The sequence below is a fragment of the Oryzias latipes genome, chromosome 16, assembly GCF_002234675.1.
Source record: "Oryzias latipes chromosome 16, ASM223467v1".
In the NCBI taxonomy this organism is placed as follows: domain Eukaryota; kingdom Metazoa; phylum Chordata; class Actinopteri; order Beloniformes; family Adrianichthyidae; genus Oryzias; species Oryzias latipes.
The window spans coordinates 10,244,492-10,265,867 of NC_019874.2; the positions used below are offsets into that span (position 1 = coordinate 10,244,492).

General features: G+C 38.1%; 1 protein-coding gene across 1 annotated transcript in view; it reads left to right on the forward strand.

Annotated features, from left to right (window-relative positions):
* The window catches only part of LOC101154973 (collagen alpha-1(XIV) chain), a gene marked incomplete in the record, with an annotated part of 150,396 nt that overhangs the window by 88,918 nt on the left and 40,102 nt on the right, over nucleotides 1-21,376 (forward strand). The window contains 9 exon segments of the mRNA XM_023963971.1: nucleotides 4,196-4,339; nucleotides 6,597-6,761; nucleotides 6,912-6,950; nucleotides 7,133-7,271; nucleotides 7,877-8,019; nucleotides 11,100-11,209; nucleotides 16,994-17,152; nucleotides 19,685-19,762; nucleotides 20,368-20,454. Coding sequence (XP_023819739.1) covers nucleotides 4,196-4,339; nucleotides 6,597-6,761; nucleotides 6,912-6,950; nucleotides 7,133-7,271; nucleotides 7,877-8,019; nucleotides 11,100-11,209; nucleotides 16,994-17,152; nucleotides 19,685-19,762; nucleotides 20,368-20,454 — 1,064 coding nt within the window.

Sequence of the window (21,376 nt, forward strand, 5' to 3'; positions counted from 1 at the left end):
GCTCAAGGGTTATAGTGAAGTTTGGGTGAATGCCATTTAAACTCTGATGGCCAAGAAGGTGCATAAATGATGGAAGCAGAACACCTTCAGAAAGATATTTAAATTATAAAACATGTTTGCATAACACAGCTGATTCTGTAATATTACATGAACACACATGCTCTCATATTTCTGCAAGATAACATGAAAAATATAATATCTTGGATAAAATAAGCAAAAAAAAATTGTTCATTACAAAACTATGTTGCTAACTTTTAAATCTGTTTTATGAATTATTTTCCCTCATGCAAAACCAAAAGTAACACTGCAGAACTCTAGTGTTTGCTACATCAAGCTGTCAAGTGGTTTCATGTTGGCGGAGTCTCTGGAGTTCTTCTTTTATGAATGTCATCTCATAGTTGTCTATCTAAAAAATACCACAAATAAAACGTGATCCTAAAATAAATAGAGTAACAGACACTTGCATCTCATCCTCCTTGCAGAATTGTGTTGGGTTTTTTGAGTTTGTTTTTTCCTCCACAGAAAAATGTCAAGTGGGTTGCCAAAGTCTTTTTGGTGGTCAATGGGTAACTGATCTTAATCAAATGACTATCAAAGGGATAGTTTTTTCAACCTTGAAGTGGTTTGCATGGATTCGTAACTGATCATAAACAAGACTCTCTTTTTTTTTTCATTTATTCTGTCTTGTTTTTTTTTTTTTTACTGCCATTCATCGAGCTTCTTTTCTTGGAGCTTCCTGCTTGGTATGGCAGGAAAAATAAATGAGTCACAGATGCTCAACCACTGGTAACTCATCCAATTAGAGCAAACCCTCCTGTTTGGTTGTTGAACGTACGAACAATTTTCTCTTTAATCAGAGCAACACACCCTAATGAGTCTGAATAACTTTGACACACTCCTGAGAAAACAAGACTAGTGAGAGAAGAAAGTGTGAAAGGACAGCAGACTGTGGAGGATCAGTGGTTGAGTCTTTAATTAGGAAAAGGTCAGGTGGAGATGAGCAGAGGAGCTATATGAAAAAATGCAAAAGATGATGGACAGTATGCTAATCCTGGCATTAAATAGTGACTTGTACTCGATAAAAAGGCTCACCTACTGGTTTGCATTAACATAATGAAATTGTAAAGTTTAGATCAGTTTAAATACCCTCTGCAGGACGTGTTTTTTATACTTTTTAAAATGATAAAAAAAACACCATAGCATGGTAAGAAGTTATATTTACATTTACTGGATATTCTATTTAGGGTCATTTTAGCACCATAAAATAGAGAAACCGCATTTCTTTTCAGAGAAATGTTGATTGTCTAGTATGTGGCGATCTACTTGCAAGACAAAACAAAATACCTGACTGTTAAACCCCCTAGAAAATAAATGAATCGCTTGATTTCCACTGCCAATCAGTTAAAACTTTCTCTTTCCTCAAATCTCTTTTTGAAGTCTTCCTCTTCTATCTGTGTCCAATGTAGGCTTTATTTTTCCCATTTATCTCTTGGAGACATTTGTAAAGCTAAATATTTTTTGTTGGTATCCTTGATTTATAAAAGTCCTATTTTATAAATATTTTAATAGCTGCTGAGTTGTTAGGTTTCAAACAAATGTTATCTTTTCCACTCTGTCCAGCTCTTAAGGCAGTGTTAAAACCCAGCTCTTCACATTGGGATCTACTTAATTTGAGGGAAATTTATGATCTAAAGCCACACAGTGATGCTTACCTGGTCACAAACATTTTACTACTGTAACCCTTGTGCTATCCTAGGCACTTTAACATTGGGAGTTGGGTCATCTAGACCCACTAGACAGTGCGCTTAATCTTTTTTCTTCAATGATTTGTGATCTTCACTGGTGTCCATGGATTACATGAAATCTTTCCACCTTTATCCACCTTTGTCATGGTAGGGAGAACACGTCAATGTAAGGGTGGGGTCATCTAAGATAGCACAAGGGTTATCAAAGTGTTAACAAAGCCATACGGACATGGATCAATCCTCTTTTTCCAGATGCCTCTTAAGTTAAAGGTCTCCAGCAATGGCCTGGTAGTTCAAATGTAATTATTTCCATGTTGCTCTGTAATGTTGAATACATATATTTATTAAGAGTCTGATCAAGGTTTCTTGGTTGTAGATTTTAAAGAGGAGATAATGAGTCTTTTACCCCCACTCTTTTTCTGCCACAGAAACCTTTCCATCATAGTCAGAGAATGTTTTGTATTGTTTGAGAAATCTGCTGGAAGTGATTGAAATAAGTGTAGCGTCCTTGGAAGAATGTTTATTTGAAAATTTTCAATACGCTGGATGAGTTCAGAAAAGGTTATTCAGTTAGCCTTTGCAAATAGGTTGTCATAAAACCTCAATTGGTCATTTTTCTTACTCTCAGGTACTTTATGTTGCTCAATTCACAAAAATTGTATTTCTCTGCAAGTTGTGAGCTAACGGTGTAGTTAAAGGTCAAGAGCTGGAATGTATTATTTCAGGGAAGATCCATTCAACCATTTTTGCTTGTATGAAGACAGATACTTAGGTCTATCAGATTGATTGGTTTATAACTGGAGAAGTCCCCCCCCCCCCTTCCAAACAAGAGGGGGAGTGTCTCCTTTTTGAAGAACTCAATATTCTAAGTAGATTAGGTGTTTATAATTCTCTAAAAATAGATATCATTACCCTCTGGGTAGCCTTCTGGGGCCAGGATTTGTATTTGCTCTGAGCCCAGAAACAGCTTTGTTTAGGTCATTACTTGTAATTTCTCCTTTCAGCCCACTACTGGGAGGTAGGTATGTTGAGAACTGGGAAGTTCCAAATGTTGGAAAAATGTTTCACCTAAACTTTGTTTTGAAATAGAAAAAAGAAAGACGCGCACTATTGAAGTTTGCAAAGTTTTACTTGCAAAAAAGGACCATTAAAATGTATCCACACCAGATGGGGAAAAGAACTGAACTCCCCCACAAAGCCAGACAGAGACCTTTTAAACCGTCCTTGCTGCTGAAACGTGATTGTTTTTAACCTTTGTAGTCTGGGTTCTGTACTTGAACTAAACATTAAGGCCAAAAATATAAAAACAAGACATGACAAAGATTTAAAGGCTTCATAATATCTAAAACCCCAATTTCGAAACATAAAGGGTTACATAATTATGGTGCAGAGGAAGAGCAGTTGATCTTTAATTGGAAGATCGCATGTCCAGTTCCTGCTCTTTATTCTCATGTGCCAAAGTGTCTTGGGCAAGACACTCAACCCCTCATTGCTGCTGGTGGTTAAAGTTTGCTAGCACTGCTGCCATACATGGCTAGCAAACTTTAGAGGGGCCTGCACATGTACTGTCTTTAGCAGGGGAAACGTCTGACACTGCAGGGTTTGAGTCCGTGGTGGCGTAGTGTGTTACTGATGGTAGCCTTTGTTACTTTGGTCCCAGCTCTCTGCAGGTCATTCACTAGATCGCCCATGTGGTTCTGGGATGTTTGCTCACCGTTCTTGTGATCATTTTGACCCCACAGGGTGAGATCTTGCAGGGAGCCCCAGATGGAGGGAGATTATCAGTGGTCTTGTTTGTTTTCCAATTCCTAATCATTGCTCCCACAGTTGATTTCTTCACACCAAGCTGCTTATTTACTGCAGATTCAGTTTTCCTAGCCTGGTGCAGGTCAACAGTTGTGTTTCTGGTGTCCTTAGACAGCTCTTTGGTCTTGGACATAGTGGAGTTTGGAGTGTGACTGAGGTTGTGGACAGGTGTCTTTTATATAGAGAACCAGTTCAAACAGGAGCCATTAATACAGGTAAGAAGGGGAGGACAGAAGATCATATTACTCACGTCAAGTAGGTTGCCAAAGTTTACAGGTGACCAAATACTTATTTTTCACCATCATTTACAAATAAATTCTTTATAAATCAGAAAATGTGATTTTTCTGATTTTTTTTTTCTCATTTTGTCTCTCATAGTTAAGGTATACAGCACAGACCAAAAGTTTGGACACACCTTCTCATTCAAATGAATAGGAAGGTGTGTCCAAACATTTTGTCTGTACTGTACCTATGATGGAAAATTTCAGGGCGCTCTCATCTTTTTAAGTGGGAGAACTTGCACAATGGATTTGAGTGGTTGACGTGGCTTTGATGGATTTTCAAAATAATGAATAATCACTTTAACACCTGTTAGGGATGAGTGTTTTATGTAAAACAGCAGGTTTGTCTTTCTTCTTCTTCAGGACGTGCCATCAAACATGTGAAAGAATCAATTTTCATCCCAGAGGCGGGAGGCAGGAGGGGAGTTCCTAAGGTCCTTGTTGTCCTGACTGATGGGCGTTCACAAGATGATGTCAACAAAGTGTCAAAAGAAATGCAAATGGAGGGTGGGTAATACTAATCAGTTCCAGATATAAAATAACTGTTCAAATACAAAAAAAAACACCACAACCTGGGTATAGGTCCAAAGTCTAGGAAAAGGCTGATGGTTTTGTCCGGAAGCTCATCCAATGTGACAGTGAAAGCTAAATCAATCTTGTGAATCAAGAACAGAAATTTCACATCAGATGAGTCGTGGTTAGGATTAAAAACAACTGCCACTGGAGCTGGTAACCAAAAGAGTTAGAGATTGGACCCCATTTGGTCAAAGAAGGACAGGAGGAAGGTGTGTTTGTTGGCAGAGAAAGAAAAGGAAAAACCAGAGGGAAGAACCAACTTTGAATTTGCCTTGAAAGGAAAAACTAGAGAATTGGCCAACATGATGACAAGAAATAAGGTGTTTTTCTTTGTCCAAGAGGAACAGATGGAAATGGAGCCAGTCTTATAGGTTGGGAGCAGCTTTAAGCTATTTTATCAAGGTGTGGATGGTAAGAGGAACAGATAATAAGTGATCCTGAAGGAGGAGTTTGCTACAAAAGGTTTTGGAGGGGAAGAGAGTAAGTTAAAGGTGTTTTGTTGAATGTTGTCAGTGGTTACAGGTAAGTTTACGTGTTTAAAAGAAGAATACAGAAAGACAAATGACTGTGGACTTTGCCAGACGAGTAAATGAATGGAAATAGTAGAGGTGAAGACATTTTTCCAGAAAAGAGAGGAAGCATAGAAGGACATATAGGAGATGAGGGAGAAACACACATGTTGATTACATTGTGTGTAGATGTTGTAGTCTGAAAAGCAACTACAAAGTCGTAATGAGCAAAGTATAAATAGACAGTACTGGACGGTGGTGTCTAGAATGACTCTGGTGGTGAGCAAGATGAAAAGGTCAAACAGGGCTAAGTGCTGGAAGTTTTAAAGGAAGAGAGCAGAGTGTTTTAAAGGGGGGAAGTTAAAAAAGGTTTTGGGAGATCATGAAATTCTCCCACATGACTGGACAGCTTCAGATAAAAAAATCATGGAGATTGGGATCAGCTTTGAGCCCCTTCGTGTTTGCTGTGGTGATAGACAGACTGAGGTTAGACAGGAATCTCCATGGACCATGATGTCTGCAGAGGACATTATTATAGGCAAATAATGCAACAGAGGCAGTTTTGTTGTTAATATTTGGAATAGTCAAGACTAATTATTTTCTAAATCTCATCCTCCTGTAATCCGTAATTATTTATTATTTCACACTGTATATTTTAAAAAGTGAGTGTGGTATTTGAAGAGTTAAATTCATAAAAATTATGAAATGTTGGTGGTTATGAGAGAAGGGAGAAGTTGTTTAAGAGATTTATGTTAATCTAATGAAAGTTTTGTTATGCGAGTACATTTAAGCCACATCCAAGGAAACCTGGTTGGAAGTGGGTGTATAGTTTACATCGTAAAAGGTTATTTTGTTTTTAACAAGTTTAAACGTTGGAACAATTTAAGAAGTAAATGAAGACTTAATTTCTCATGAAATGTAAAAAACGTAACATTTTCTGTACCTTGTGTAGTTATTAGGATAATGAATTTATACTTTTACCTGTAATTTTATTTGTTAAAATCAGTTAAAATATTTGTTAAAATCAGTTCTATGGTCCAATTGCACATTTATTCACTAAATTATGTTCCTAGAATTCTAAGACTGTGCCTGAGTTCCCACCCTAAACCCTAACTACTAAAAAACTATATATAGTGGGGCCCTATGTAGTGCCCTGAATTTTAAAAGCAATCCAACACCATGCTCACTACTTTCTTTTTTTTTTTAACGGCGGATATGACGTCATCAATTTCAAGTTATAATCTAATTAATATAAGCATTTTGTGACAGTATTTTATGAGTCCACTGTCTTCTTAAGATAAAAACGTTGATGATTTATTAAAAAATACATTTAAATGCATTTGTTTTGGCAAACATTGTTCCAACGCAATGCATTGTGGTCTGTATTCGCCAATCTAGTGAGTATTGATGCACACTGGTTTTGCAGAGAATTCTGTGAAATTTCTAGGGCAATCAATTTGGGAATTGTAGAATCGGACAGCACTACAAAATGGCAATCTCACTAAGTAGTGCACTATATAGGGGTTACTGGTAACCCCTATATAGTTACTGGTAACCCCCCATATAGTGCACTACTTAGTGCACTATATAGGGGGTTACCAGTAAGTTACTGGTAAGTCTTAGAAACCTGTCAGTGTGTGAATATTGTTTCTAAAACATCCTTTCTAATCTCAACCCAGGTTATATCATATTTGCAATCGGCTTTGCGGATGCAGACTACGGTGAACTGGTGAACATTGCCAGTAAACCCAGTGACAGACACGTTTTTTTTGTTGACGACCTGGATGCTGTGAAGAAAATAGAGGAGCAGCTCATCACCTTTGTCTGTGAGGCCGCCACAGCCAGTGAGTAACACATCACATCTGAAGGCAAAAAAGGCCTGGAAAAAAAAATAAGTCAAATACTGAAGATATGAAGGAAAATGTTGTGTTTACTGTTGTGTTTTTTTCCGTTTGTGTGAATTTTGAAAATTAACCAAAAATTCTGTTTTGCAGCTTGTCCATCTGTTTTGATGAACAGTAACACAATGGCAGGTGAGAGCATTAAACAACTACAAGAAGATGCTGCAAGACGTTTTCATCCATCTGTAAAATAAGAATAATGACAGCAGAAGCATAATTGCAGTGGAGTTGCTGGGAGTAATTATGATGGCGCTGACCACGCAGAGCGGCTGCTGCTGATCATAATGATGTTGGTGATAATTGCACTGTTTCAGGCTTCAAAATGATGGAGAAGTTTGGGCTGGTGGAGAAGGCGTACAGCTCCATACCCGGAGTTTCTCTGGAGCCCGGTTCATTCAACAGCTACTCCTGTTACAGGTTACACCGCGATGCCCTGGTCCTGCAGCCCACCAAGTAAGTTTGGACACCCGCTGTCTGAAGAGAGGGAACCAAACAGCCTGAACATCAATTATGTTGATTAAATGTACATTTTGAATAAACAAATAAAGCTACGTTCACTCCGGCCTCGGCAACATGTGTTGAAGTGACTATTTCCAATTTAAGGTCTAAATAAATTGACGTTTTGGGCGTCTACATTCAAAATTCTCATGTTCACACGTTGTCACGCAGGTTTCTGAGCGATTTTGGGCGCTACATACAAAGCGCATAGTCACTGAACACGTGTTGAATGTTATTTGAGGTTGAAGTTTAACCAATCATGGGCTTTGGTAGTGATGTTTAGATGGCGTCCTTTCTATCTCTTGGAAGAGCCAACTGCGGTTTACATGACACAAACTCTTTCGTGTATCGGAATAGAGCGGAGAAAGAAAGAGCTTTCTTTGGAGACGTAGTTACCCAGAAAATCCTGACTAAGGAGTTTGTCGCAGTTTGAGGCAGAGAAATCAGCAGCTGAAGGAAAATGATGACATAAAAAACATTCCTGGCCTAAAGCCACATCTGCAACTCTGTGTGAAGATGTTTTGTTTTTTTAATTGCCTGAGTCTTCATTTGTTCCACAGATACCTTCATCCTGAAGGTTTACCCTCTGACTATACTATCTCCATGATGTTCCGCTTGCTGCCCGAGACCCCCCAGGAACCTTTTGCACTGTGGGAAATCCTCAACAGGGAAAATGATCCTCTGGTCGGATTAATGCTCAACAGTGAGTCGTAACATCCTTTATTTTATTTTCTCTTTTGTGCCCCCACACTTTCTTGGATAAGTTAAGGGGTTGTCAATGCAGTTAATCAAAAAAGTACATTTGGACAAACCTAAACAATTATAAGAATAAAAGCTTAAGAAATTTTTTTTTTTTTTTCTCTAACTACAGACAGTTGTGAATATTTAATTGCCATTTGTACCACTTTTTTATTTTGAACCCCTCACTTTGTGGAGTTAAGCAAGTTAACATCAAAATAAAAGCACATTTTTTGACCTATGGTGTTCTATTTGTTCCTTTCAGGTAATAAAAAACCGTGGAAATGAAAGCTCAAATATGTAATACCCTATAGGAATACATTCAGTTATTAAATCTTACATGTAAATAAAAAGATTTTTATGGATCATGAGAAACGTTGGAATTTTTAAAAATTAACATTTATCTATGTTTTATTTTTTATTTATTTTTTTCCATTTTAATCCTTCATAGTAACTTTATCTCAGTCTGAGTTTTATATAAAACAAAACTTGTTTTTTTTCTTTCATATTTCTCAAACCATCAGTTTACTTGAACAAACAACAGGATGCGAATTCAACTTTTTATTTTCAATCTTAGGATGTCATTTTCTATTGTTACAAAATTGTGATCTTACATATTAACAAGCCAAAAAAAACTTTCACATTTTAATTTCTATTAAAATAAATTCTATTTAAAGGCCCCATATCATGCTTTTCTTCCCCCTTTCAGAGTAAACTATATCCATATATAAGATGATATGTTACTTTTGGCACACTAAAGAATTTTTTTTTTAATTAAATTAGTTACTTTTGCGGCCCTTTTTCTTACCTGGAAGTAAGGCCAGGCTCCGCCTTTCGCTCCTTGTGGGTGCTGCCCATTTCAACACATCAACTTAGAGTCGGCCTCGGCAGCGTGTCTGCGTTTTACCTACAAGAACAAAAAACATCCAAACTTTTGCAAAGATGGATGTGCATATTGAGGAGCCTTACAAAAGCTTTTGCTGATTACCTTTAGCTTTTTGGAGAAAGTGGGGGTTTGAGTTAACCTGGGGGCGGGGCTGGTAGTGAAGACTCTCCCTGAAAGGGGGCAGGGCTGTTCATCACTTATCTATGTGAGAACAATGTGAGCACAATGTGAGAACCCACTCGCTTCCTTCGTTTGGGAGGGGCTGGTGCTCAGACCACAGGTTTTTAGTGGAATAATCAGAAATGGGTGAATGGATCAAAATACCGCTTTGGGTGGGGATTTTGTGGGGAATGTACATTATAACACTAAAAAAGTTGAATTTGATATGGGCCCTTTAACCCTTTAAATCCAAATAAGTTGTTGTGAGTTAATATCTTTGTAAAAAGTGACATCAGCAACCAAAAACAAATGATAAAGATTTATTTGTGTCACTTCCTAAATCCATTACATTTGCTGTTTTATTTGGTACAACCTATAAATATAGATCTATAGGTTGAAGAAGCTGTGACCTCAAGGAAATGTCATATTTTCCCATTTTCTGTCTGTCGAACACTTTTTTTTTTTGTTCTATTAGGAATATGCAGAGTTGCATATTTTTGTTATAATTGTGTCGAAGACTTATCATTTTCGCTAGCAACTCTCGTAATTCTACACGTGTATAACAATAATTACAACGTAAGCATCCTCAGTAGGATTGCTGCCTGATTACAGTAATTATATCAAATACATGCTGGAATATAATTAACTATTTTTTTAAACTCTTTCCAAACCCAAAACACTATTACTAAAATAACACACTAGCTCCACTAGCATCCCAATTTACTGTATAAATGAGGAGTATTACAGGAGCTGTATCAATTTCTGATTCATTGTGTTGAAGGATTTGAGGATCCGTTTTGATCTGCATGGCATGTCACAGCGTTCTAGATCAGTGATCCCCAACCTCCGGGCCGCGGACGAGGCCCCTTGGTACCAGGCCACAGACAGAAAAAAAAGCCATACGCCGCCTTTGATTATCTCCGTTTTGTTTATTTTCTCAAATGTTATTTTGGAAAACTACCAGATTCTGTTCACCACATCCATCTGTCTTGACACATCATGTACTTTAAGCAGCTGCTCGGACCGCAAAGTTAGTAGCGCAGTGCTTAAAAGCAAAATCAAGTAAATAAACTTATTTGGAAAATTTCTATTGGGAGAAAAGAGTCAGTCAAGAGTGAAAGAAACATAAAGCTGCTATTTACAGACAAAACATGGAGTCTTCCTCCAAATACGGATGGTTTCCACGTACCAGAAGCCTCTCGCTATTTTTGCCCTGAAAGATGATCTGAGTTTTGCTAGAGTTCTCAGTGTCATAATGGTATTCTGTGAAAAAACGACTGTAATGTTGCTTTTATTGAATTATTTACAAATCAGAAACTACTTCTACAAATAAACAACTTTGTTTCATTGAATATTTGTTATCCAAATCTATCCAAAATCTATAATGATTTTTTTAAATAACCAAAAATAATCTAAAAAAAATCCATCCAGTCTAAGCAGAGATGCCCAGACTTCCCTCGCCCCAGCTACTTCCTCCAGCTCCTCTGGGGGAAACCCGAGGCGTTCCCAGGCCAGCCGAGAGACGTAGTCTCTCCAGCGTGTCCTGGGTCTTCCCCGGGGCCTCCGCCCAGTGGGACATGCCCGTAACACCTCTCCAGGGAGGCGTCCCGGAGGCATCCGGACTAGATGCCCGAGCCATCTCAACTGGCTCCTTTATATGTGGAGGAGAAGCGGTTGTACTCCGAGCTCTCCGCGGGTGACCGAGCTTCTCACCCTGTCTCTAAGGGAGCGCCCAGCCACCCTACAGAGGAAGCTCATTTCAGCCACTTGTATCTAAAAAAAAACTATAATGATTTTTTTTAAACAAAATTTCTTGTAGTAGCATTTTAATTTGAAAATTTGTTTTTCTCCAGAACCCTAAGCTTAAAAATATTAGAAGCATAATTCGGCCCCGGTCTGCAAAAATATTGTCAAACATTAAGGCGGTCCGTGGCTATAACAAGGTTTGAGACCACTGTTCTAGATGACAATACATGTTCAATCTTTCTCTTTGCTTGCAGACTCTGGAAAGACATTGACGTTCTTCAATAACGACTACAAAGGAGACTTCCAGACTGTCACCTTTGAAGGACCAGAGATAAACAAGCTCTTCCATGGTAGCTTCCACAAGGTTTGTTTTTAAAATCTACTATCAAAAAATAGCGTCATTGCTTTTTCCATCAAAGGAAGACATTGTTGCATGAATGGAGCTACCTGGGTGGCTTTTTAAAAGTGCTTGGGTTTTTTATAATGTCATCATCATGACATGATTGTTTTGAAGGTGACATTTCCCGTTCTGATAGTTAAAGCCCTTGTTGACTTTCGCCCAAATCACATGGTACAAACCTTATATGAACAGAGCTGAGTGCATGGTTGCCAGGTGAGACGAGACCTGGTTACCAGACTTGTGAGCCTCAACTCGGATCTGGTTATTGGATGGGACACCAGTAAAGTCAGTCAGGCAACCCAGTGGACCCTGTTTTAAATGTTCCTTCCGGACATTTGAACTGCTTTTAACTCTGGCTTCTCACTAAAGACCTACCTCAGGAGGCCTTACAAGGGGCATGACTGTGAGGACAATTGAACCTTTCAACACCCCCCTACTCACATACATGCACCACCGCCACCACCATAATATGGTAGGGGTTCATGGGTGTAACCGAAAAGCTCTTTGGTTGGTATAAAAAATGTGGACGGATGAGGTCCACCCGGAGTATCTCAAGTCTTTGGATGTTGGCGGAGTTTTCTTGCAACATCGCATTGCGGTCGAGGACAGTACCTCTGGAGTGGAGAACCAGGTTTGTGGGGGATCTGAGTGCGTGCTCCAACTACAGACTACAGGGGGATCACACTACTTGGCCTCCCGGGAAAGTAGAGGAAAGCACAGGAGTACATTTTCACTCCTGTCCCATCCAACTCCCTGACCAAAATTTAAAACAAAAATCCTGTCCTGGTCTTGGTAATGTGACCTCCACTTCTGTTAAAATGACTTCCGCTCCTGTGCTGCTCCCTTTTATTTTTTTCTTAATGTGGTCATTATGTAATAGGATGCATGTCATGCCAATAAATCGAAACATAAAGCTTCATGTTACTAATTTGTTAAGCAGTTGTTTTATTGACTTGTCAATTGTTTTTATCCTATATACATTTTAATAATAATAATTCCAGTTCATAACATCTACTGTTCATGTTTTCTAGAGCGATCGAGAAAAAATCTGCTGAGATTTTAAATCTGACATCCATGTCCATTTGATGAACAAAGATATGCTTGGTTGACTCTTTCCCAAATTTCCAAGTGTGTCTCTTCAGACCGCACAGCCTGGACTCACTGGAAAACTTCACTATGATAACACATAACACATAAAGTTGTATCACCGAATTCTCATGAGCTCCTTGAATACATCCGACTTTCTTATAAGCTCTTTGTACTCAGTAGACATGTCTACTGTTTAAGTTGTCAATTTTCCCTGCATCAACCTTGTGGTGGACTACAGCTCCCTCAGTCGCTGCAGTTTAAATTCTAGTAAGAGAAACCGTGAATAGAAGCGCACCAATGGCTTCTGGGTAATGTAGTTTGTATTTATTTGTGTTATATTATAGGCGCATTACCAGATAACCACGAAACAGCTCCACTTTTACTCCTTTGTTAGCCTTACTATTGGTTGGTTCCCACTCCTGTTAGCTATCGTTAGTATTTAATCCCAATCCCGTGATCAATAGAATAGATGACTTCCCACAGAAATCCCGTGACCCATGGGATTCCCAGAAAAATGTGAGCCGCTACTGGAAAGGTCTTGACATAGAAGGGGGCGTAACAGGTCTATCCAAGAGTATCATGAGGAGAATTTGTCTGATGGTCGAACCTCTGATTCTGGAGGAACAGTGGGGGTTTTGTCCTTGGATTTTTGTGTTTTTCTGCCATGTGACCACAGAAAAGTTTTTACCAATTTAAAAATGGTTAGTGCAGTTCCATACACAAAACTGAGAAAATCTTTCAAATTTCAGATCTATTGTAGTCATTTCTCTGATTGTATTGTACTTGAAGTCATTTGTCTGGACCATCAAACACAGTTTCCTTTACATTCACTTCAGTTTTTTTCTCAAATATAGGTAAATAACATATCAGACTAAGGGTGAAAGGCAGGCTCTATCCCTCCACAATTTATTTTCTCCTACGGGACAGGAAAAAGTTTGAACATGCACTAAACAGTTTTTTACATACCTCTGCAGAATAAATGATAGTGTGGATTTGGCCTCAGCAGGCACAATAAATAGCGTACACCGAAAAGGTTATTTGCATATAACAACCTTAAATTATCTCAGGGACAAATCAGTTGTTGATGGCTAAACCTTTATCCTCAGAGTGGTTTGAATAAGCTTTACTGATTTGGAGCTGTAGTTAGCATTTATGTACTAGTATTAAAAGTCTAGTTTGCCTTTGTATGACAGATGAACTTCTATAATAAAACGTGTGCTGAAGATTGTGTTCGTCAATGTCCTTTCTGTTTTTTCCATTTGCTCTTGCAGAGTTGACTTTCTTTGTATGAGTTCTGAAAATGTACTGGAGCCGCTGTCCATCACTCTGTCTTTTCTCATTGTCTTTGTCTTTGCTGGAGAAGACAACAATGTTCAGAAAGGCAACAGATGCAGAAGACCACAGGAAGCATTTGTCTTTGTGTAGACAGGATGACAAGTAAAGAAGAGAAGCACTCGCGAGCGCTGTCTGGTTTTTGGTGCTAAGGGGATTACCATAAGAACATGCCTCGTGTGAAAACAAGAGTACCCAGCAGGATGTCTTAGTGCTCAGTGAAGCACATGGAGATTTATTTAAAAAATAAAATAAAATAAGAACTAAGGAAGAAAAACAGGAACAGGTGAAGTGGGGTGCTGGGAAAGAAACAGATGGCACTGTTTGATGAGATGACAAATAAACACGTGTGGATGCTGCATAAAAGGACTCAAATCTCTCTTTGCTGGAATTTGCATCAATTCTCATAGTAAAAATGGATCTTCAGCTCTATAGTCATAGATAAATCAACTTTGCGCCAACATTTTCGGAGCTTTTGAGCTTAAAGTAAATTCCTCGACCAATTCTTCTCAAAAGTGTTTTTGCTCCCCCGATCAGTATTGGTTTCTGCCTAAATTTGACAATCCTCATTTCCTCCCAATAACACACACACAAGCAAAGTCGACTGTTGTGCATGGCAAAAAAACAGAGCTAGATGTTGCACCATTAGAGAGCTTCCACGTTTCAGAAAGGGCAGAACTGGTGCAATGTTATCAAAGAGAGCACACATGCAGCTACTGTAGTAATGTAAGCTTTTTTAAGTATTATTTTAATGTGTTTTATTTTGCACTTAAGAACATTTGTTGTTGAGGTTTGGTAGCTCAGAGAACCTGCATGTGTGTTTGCCAAAAACACATTACTAATTGTATTAAAAACTTATACATATGAATAACAAAACCAAAGACAAAGTGAGACTCCGCATGATAAAGTTGTAGCTACTTAAATATTAGCTGTAGCCTATGGCTATAAAAAATTCACATTTTGCTAGATGTTGAGGAAAAATACCAATAAACAACAAAGTTTGTTTATTTTTTGCTCCCACTCATTTACCATCCAACACTGAAGTGCCTGCCACAAAACAAACACACCAAGAGCTCGTTTTAGGACCGAGACTTGCAGGAAGTTGCATTCACACCAAACGTGATACACGCATCAAATGCACGTCAGTCGCCTCTCTTTTGACACGTGTCAAATTTGCTGCTCGACACTGGTCCAAAAATCTGTTCATAAGCTTGATGCCCTAGACGTGTGTGGGAGGAGCTACTGCCAGATGTTTTTAGCCTGATTGCTACATGGAGCGGTGTCTGTCTGTGCTTATCTCATTTACAGTGCACAGAAGACTTGGGGGATGTTTGAATATCGGATTTACTTATTTTAAAAAGTTCCACAAAAGCATCGGTAATCATGTTTTCATGTCTGGGTAATGAGATAATTCAGAGACTCTGCCGGTACGGTGACGTTCACTCCTGCTGCAAGAACCGCGTCTGAATGACAGCCGGCTTTTGTGGTGTTTCTGTGTCTCTATGACCCAGTTTGAAGACTTGCTGTCCTGCATTAGTCATAGAGGGGAAACATAAAAATAGAGAATAAAATAGGACGATCTTTTTATCATTGTCTGGATTAAAATAACAAAATTATCATAAGGTTCAGGAGGCCCTAGCAGGCTACAGAGCTCCAAACTTGATGTGACCGTCAGATTAGCTCAACTACAGCACACAGAGAGCTTGATGGAATGAGTTTTTATGGCTGAGCAGCTGCATCCAAGCCACACATCACCAAGTGCAATGCAAAGTGTCGGATGCAGTGGTGGAAAGCTTGCCACTACTGGACTCTAGAGCAGTGGAGACACCTTCTCTGGAGTGATAAGTCACGTTTTTCCATCTGGAAATCTGAGGGTTGAGTCTGGGTTTGAAGGTTACCATGAGAGCGATACATTTCAGACCGCATTGTGCCGAGTGTGAAATTCGATGGAGGAGGATTTATGGTGTGGGTTTGTATTTCAGGACTCTGAAGGAACTCTGAATGCTTCAGGATACCAAAACATTTTGCTCAATTCCATGCTCTCAACCTTGTGGGAACAGTTTGGAGTGGGCCCCCTCCTCTTCCAACATGACTGTGCACCATTGCACAAAGCAAGGTCCATAAAGACATGGATGACAGTCTGGTGTGAATGAACATGACTGGTCTGCACAGAGTCCTGACCTGAACCCAGTAGAACACCATTGGGATGAATTACAGCAGAGACTGGGAGCCAGGCCTTCTCCACCAACATCAGTGTGTGACCTCACCAGTGCACTTTTGGAAGAATGGTCTGAAATTCCTATGAAGAAACTCCTCAACCTTGTGGACAGCCTTCCTAAAAGAGCTGAAGCTGTAATAGCTGCAAAAGGTGGAAAGACATCATATTGAACTCTATAGGTCAGGAATGGGATGGCACTTCAGTTCACATGTCAGTCAAGGCAGGTGAGCGTATACTTGTGGTAATGTAGTGTATACAGTAATATGAAGTACATAAGCTTTACTACAGTATGTTTACAGCTGTAATAAAAAGTACAACTAAACTTCAAAACCTGCATATTTTTGAACCCAGATCAAGAAATCAGTGTGAGTTTGTTGGTTTCTGTTGTGAGAAGAGCCCAGTTTAAATAGGAGTTTATGGAGGTTGTTGTGTTTGGGTCCAGCCCCCACCTCTGATTATTTGTGTGACATATCTCAAAACTAATTCAAAAGCTTTCACTCTTGTTTACATGTCTCTGAATATTATATCACTGTTGTTTTAAAGATACAAATGTTTTTTTTTCTGTAAATTAATCTTCTCAGTGCCTCAAACTCCAGATAAATGTATTTAGCTTTAAGGATTTTTGGCAGCTTTTCATTCGTAACACAGAACACCTGAGGCCAGTGAAGTGTGGAGAGACGAGGATGTGATCGGAAAGTCATTAAAGAGCAGATGTTCAGACATCAAGCGGAGACACTCTAAAATGAACTTTGTCCGTTTCTGCATTAGCTGCACCTTGTTTGTGAGCTTGTACCGTGTTGCACCTGTTGCACACAAGCAATCATGCTGACATGACGTGAACCTAATTTCTGCTTATTTGGATGAAATTGGAATTTTCTTTCCAGCAGATGAAATGAATGCAAGCTGTAAGTTTTAAATAAAATACTTACTAAAATCCTTTTGACAGCCCATTCATATCCCTTTAAACAATTTTGCTAGGATTGCATCCAAAGCTAAATAACAGCAGCCTTCTTTTTCTTTTTTTAATGACGGTCTTTATTTTGGCTTAGATGCTTCTGTGGTTCTATATCTCAACTTGTAATGCTCCATGTTCCGTCTATGCCTTATAGCTCCATGTAACCATCAGCAAGACCTCAGTGAAGGTGGTGTTGGACTGTTCTGTGGTGGGGGAAAAGGCAATCAGTGCATCAGGGAACATCACCACAGATGGAGTCGAGATTCTGGGAAGGATGATCCAGCCCAGAGGCAAAAGAACCAGCTCTGCTCCTGTGAGTATCACACTCGCTAAACATTCAGATGTCAAAAAACAGAGAAATATGCAGTTTCATGCGGCCAAACGTACCCTTTTATATGGTTAATGGGTTTTCTTGGGTGATCTATCATTGTTTTATTTAGGTGATCCGCATTAACATACAGTATTTATCCCTCCTGCGCGTTGAAATTAAACTGATTTGAGAAAACAAACATGAATCCATAAGAAAAAAGAGGGCAGCTGTACGCTGATGCAACATATCCTTCACATCTAAGAAAGCTGCTCGTGTGTTTGTTCTGGATCAAAACCGGCATGATTTTTCCACACATGTTCTACTTAATTAAAATCTCCAAAGAAACAAACATGCAAAAGGGCACAAATTATACCAGTAGAAAATGAAGGCAATTAATCAGTTTGCATTCAATTAGAAGAGACTTGTGACTCAAATGACTGTTTTTAATGTCAGTATCACCAGACACAAAGTGTCAAATAGCTTTCATATGTCAAAGAAAGTAGGATGGAGGCTGCGTCCTCCTCTCTGTGTACAGCCCTTCTATTTGGGACAAAATGTGCACCACAGAGAAACTGCATTATCCATTAAGTCATAAAAAACCCAACTCAGGATCTGGATTGTCTATTCTGGTTCAGTCTGACCAATGTTGCCATGTGGAGCTTCTGTTTACTGAGAAGCACATATGTGTGTGTGGACCCTTAGATGCCTTTTTTAAATCCCAGAAGACAAAAATCTGCTTTTAAACTATAATGCTCTTAAAGTGTGAACCCAAGTTAAGACCTTACATCTTCTTTATATCCTTTAAATAAGTCTTCTACTCCAGTAAGAATGTTGAGATACAGCAAATGCCTGATAAAACACACTTTAATGTAAAAGACAGTAACATTGAACTGCAGCGAAAAAGGCATAAAATAAAATGGCACGGTTTGCTTTGTACTTAGGGAGGGGCCATATAGAATCTTTATATCGCAATATAGTTTTTTTCACATCAGACGATGACGATACATTTTACAATATAATCCAAATGACTATATCTGTCAAATTTAAACACTCTGCTCATAAGAGAAATGTGTAACCATCAGCAAGTTGTTTAGATTTCAATATTTTTTCCTATTATACTTTAAACGTAACAGAAGCACTGAAAGAACATGATGGAACAGTTTGTTTTTTTGCAGGTAACTAAGAAAAGGCCTTTTCTTTTTCGTCCAGTCCAACACAAAGATGACAAATATAAGTAAAATGAATAAAGTTTACCCTAAATTACAAAAGGGGTCAATTCAAATATACACCTCGTGTGTCAAAAGATTCATAACCCCTATTGTAACAATAAAATATGTCCAACACAAGAGGCTTTCAGCTCTCGTCTGCTTGCTCAGCTATTGGACAGGACAAATTAAAAAAAAGAAAGAAAGAAAAGGCATATATATATATTACTAAACTAAATATTAAAGCAAAAAGCTTTCAAGTTTCAAAAGAGAACATAAATAAATCCAAATGCTAAACTGTTTGATCAGTTTCACTCAAAAACAAAACATTATTTCTACAAATAAATTCTACTTTTTTGTCGACATCCTTTGAATAAAACTAAAACCTCATTCTCATGAATGAATGAATGAATGAATGAATGAATGAATGAATGAATGAATGAATGAATGAAATGAATAGTTAAGACTGTTGCTGCTGTGCAGTTCTTACCTTTGTTGTTTTTTACTAGAGAATCATTGTTTATTTCAGTCTAAGATTGAACATGCTTGATGGCTCTGCTTCAGGTGGTGGAAAAAGGTTGGTGGTATTTCCAGGTTTAGAGGGAACATGCCTTCTGCATAATTTGCAGTGTATGTTACTCTGTTTTTAGTCGGATTTTAAATAACTGAAATACCTCCACACAGGGGCCAAAATGTAATGTTCGAGTCACCGGACAGGTTGCTAAAAAAAATCTATTGGCCAAACTATGACACTATTTCACATAGAAATCCCTTTCACCTTCAAAGAAAATGAAATTGCATGAAAGTAATTTATAGATGGTATGAACACGTCTTTATTTTCATCGAACTGCAAACTTCAATTCAAACAGGCTGAGAAAACAACAACAGGTTTAATGCTGCTTCCAGGTGATTACATTTTATATTCAATCATAACAAAAGACAGCCTGAAAACAGTATAAAGTTTTTGATTATTGTAATTATAGATTATTGACATTAAAGTTGCTGCTCTCACGAGGGGCGAGGGGGTTCAATACTGGCAGGTTGTACTTTTTTGTGTAACACTGGCTTTAAAGACACTGTATACACAGTGGATTCAAGTTTTAAAATATATTCAAAAAACAAAAACGTTTATATTAATTTCCTATGAATTGATTTTGTTGTATTTATCAACCACGTCTTAAAGTCCGGTCCATGTTTACATTTGGGTGACAGACGGAACAGCTCATCACTATAGCATCATTAGCATTGTAGCATAAGCGTCTTATAAGTAAATTTTTAATGAATCTTATTCTAAAGCATTACAAATAATTGTGTACATTTGTCTTCCCAGTTCCAGCTCCAGATGTTTGACATCATCTGCAGCACGTCTTGGGCCAGCAGAGATAAATGCTGCGAGCTCCCAGCATTGGTAAGTCGACCCGGGTTCCCAAACCCACACACCTTCAACATAAGTGTTTGTAGCTCTGCGGTCTATTCTTTTAAAGTGTCAAACACATGCTGTGTAAAATCAAAGTTGGTTGCTTCATTTATTTCTTTAGATTCACTGTATGTTATTCACCTAATGAGCTTGTTTTTTTTCCTCGTATTAAAGAGGGCTGTGTTTCTTTAACCCATTAGACCCCAGAGACATTTTTCCTTAAAAATAAAACTACCGTATGTGGAAAATGCCACAAACCAAGTGGATCACAGAACACATTTCTGATGTTTTTCTGTTAAACTGGTGTCACCATGGGTTCTTATGGGTTAAGAGAACAGCCATTACTAATCAAGACCTCCATCCAGGAATAACAGCAAAAAGATGACTTGAGTACTTATTTGTTCAGTGGGGTTAAACAACTACATACCTGTGTACAGCTGTATAAGTTTCATGTTTTTGGCCTACGTTTTAAGGATAGAGTTAAACTCCATCCCCAACTCTGAGCTTTTTTAGCTAATTGTAAATTTTGCTTTGTTTGGGGAGGGTTTGAACCACTTTTTTGTTGTCTAAAGAATGTAACCTGTGTGTGTTTTCAGAGAGTTGAGGATCAATGCTCGTCTCTACCACACGCTTGTACATGTTCCCAGGACAGCAAAGGACCTCCAGGACCTTCAGGACCGCCTGTAAGAACATTTTTACTAATTTATTGGACTATGTGAAGTGGTTGCTTGTTTTGTCATTGTTTATGCCGTTGCTTGTTGTGCCACAGCACGAATCAGGTCATATTGTTACTAGTTTCTGTGTTTTTCTAAAAGAAATAAAAATAAAAAACACAGCTTACTGAGACTTACTGGTTTAATTAACTTTAATTTTATTTTTGAATCAATTGATGCAGTTATATTGTGAAAAAGAATAATCATTTCTGTTAATACATTTTAATTGTCAAATTAGATATATAAGGGTTAATGGCCAACGAAGTATGCATTATCACTTTTTAATGCACGCCGTGGAAGCCTGAACCATCCAACACGAAGTGGAGGACGGTTGCTTCCGCAACGGTTGCTTCATACTTCGAAATCAATGGTCACTTACAAAAGAAATAAATATTAACCAGTTTTTACGTTATCACTTTTTAATGCACAGCCAATCAGAATCGAGTATTTACCCGGACCATGGTATAATTCTAATTGAGTTTTGCTACACATTTACTAAAGGACATTTTGAAAATGAAATGTCAAATACCATTTTCTTTATTGTTTTAATTAAGGAGCGGTGTTGAACAAAAAATAAAAAACGCAGTTTGGCGAATTATTTTTTCAGTTGAATTTTGAGTCAACTAATGCAGCTTCATTTTGAAAATAAAAAACATTTCTGGTATTCACTTTTATTTTTAATTATGCTACAGAAAAACTTCAATAATAAAATTGTAAGAGGAGATGCATTTCAAAAACTGTGTTCAAAAATGTTTTTTATTTGCAAAAAATGTTGATAACTTGAATGGAAATTGGAAATAGTTGCAGAAGATATGCGCAGACAAAAAACATACGGAGGAAAGAAAATAATAATAAGAAGAAGTAAACCTAGAAAAGTTGCATTTCCTGCAAA